Source organism: Lucilia cuprina, chromosome 6 (genome assembly GCF_022045245.1).
Source record: "Lucilia cuprina isolate Lc7/37 chromosome 6, ASM2204524v1, whole genome shotgun sequence".
NCBI classification, from domain to species: domain Eukaryota; kingdom Metazoa; phylum Arthropoda; class Insecta; order Diptera; family Calliphoridae; genus Lucilia; species Lucilia cuprina.
Window position 1 is genome coordinate 8367895 of NC_060954.1, and position 1093 is coordinate 8368987.

The 1093-nt window shown below is 30.6% G+C and overlaps 1 protein-coding gene across 1 annotated transcript in view; it reads left to right on the forward strand.

Annotated features, from left to right (window-relative positions):
- The first annotated feature begins 780 nt into the window (after window positions 1–780).
- The window catches only part of LOC111691207 (periodic tryptophan protein 2 homolog), a 3622-nt gene continuing 3309 nt past the window's right edge, over window positions 781–1093 (forward strand). The window contains exon 1 of the mRNA XM_023453861.2: window positions 781–791. Coding sequence (XP_023309629.2) covers window positions 781–791 — 11 coding nt within the window. The remainder of the gene's footprint in view (window positions 792–1093) is intronic.

Here is a 1093-nt window from a genome sequence, read left to right on the forward strand (position 1 = left end):
CACTTCAACATGTTGCTAAGGTTTACACTAATTTTGTTAAACAAAAATTTAAAGATAAATACAACTAAAACGAAAAATATTAAAGTAATTAAAAAAATCATTCCAGATTTTTAAATATTTTTTTTAATATAAAGTTAAAATCCGTTTTTAAGTTTTTTTTTTTAACTTATAGATATTTAAAGTAAATTTATACTTTAACTATAAAAATATATTATTTAAATTAAAAATGTCGTTCAATTCTTGTCAATTTTAAATATTAATGTGTAAAAAAGTTGTTCTTTTCTTAAATCGTTCTAAGCATTTTAAGCCGTGTATTTGTTTTTATGAAGTGATGAAGTAATCTTCTTATTTTTTTTTAACGGAGTCCAGATAGATGTTCTCTGGAACTCCCTAAATCCTAGGATGATTTCATTAGCAATATCGGCCAGTACAAAAGGACAAAGACAAAAAATAAAATGGGAAAAACAGCACGTGAAACTTTATCTATTTCACGCCACATTATCTTTTCCACACCGGTGTCTATGTCCGTCCAGGCTACTGATAGTAAACTTTGACGTCTGGCCGGTTTAGGTGGACCACCATTGCCCTGTAAAGAAGTCTTTGGAAGGGTGAAAGAAAAAAAAAGTAAATAAAAAATTGGATATAATAAGATTTTCTATTTTTACCTGGCCGGGTGTTGTTGGCGTTTGTGTAGCCTTGCGTGATCGCACAGCACCGCCCTCCCAACTAGCCACCGTTGCACATTGACCTTTTTCCATGTTACTTATGCGCTGTAATGAAATGCGAACAGTGTAAATGCAGTTATTTCTATAAATAATTTGAATTTATTTTAAAATGAAAGTACACAGAACCCATTAAAAGAAACAAAGATAGAAGTCGTAGAGTATAGATTTGTAAAAAGAAAATATTTATCTCTGAATCACAAACTAGGTCTTTACATTATATCGTTTAGTTTTCAGTGTAGGTTCTACTCAGATCTAATTAAGTTGTAGTTCTGTTCCAGTTCTGTTCTAGTTCTGTTCTAGTTCTGTTCTAGTTCTGTTCTAGTTCTGTTCTAGTTCTGTTCTAGTTCTGTTCTAGTTCTGTTCTAGTT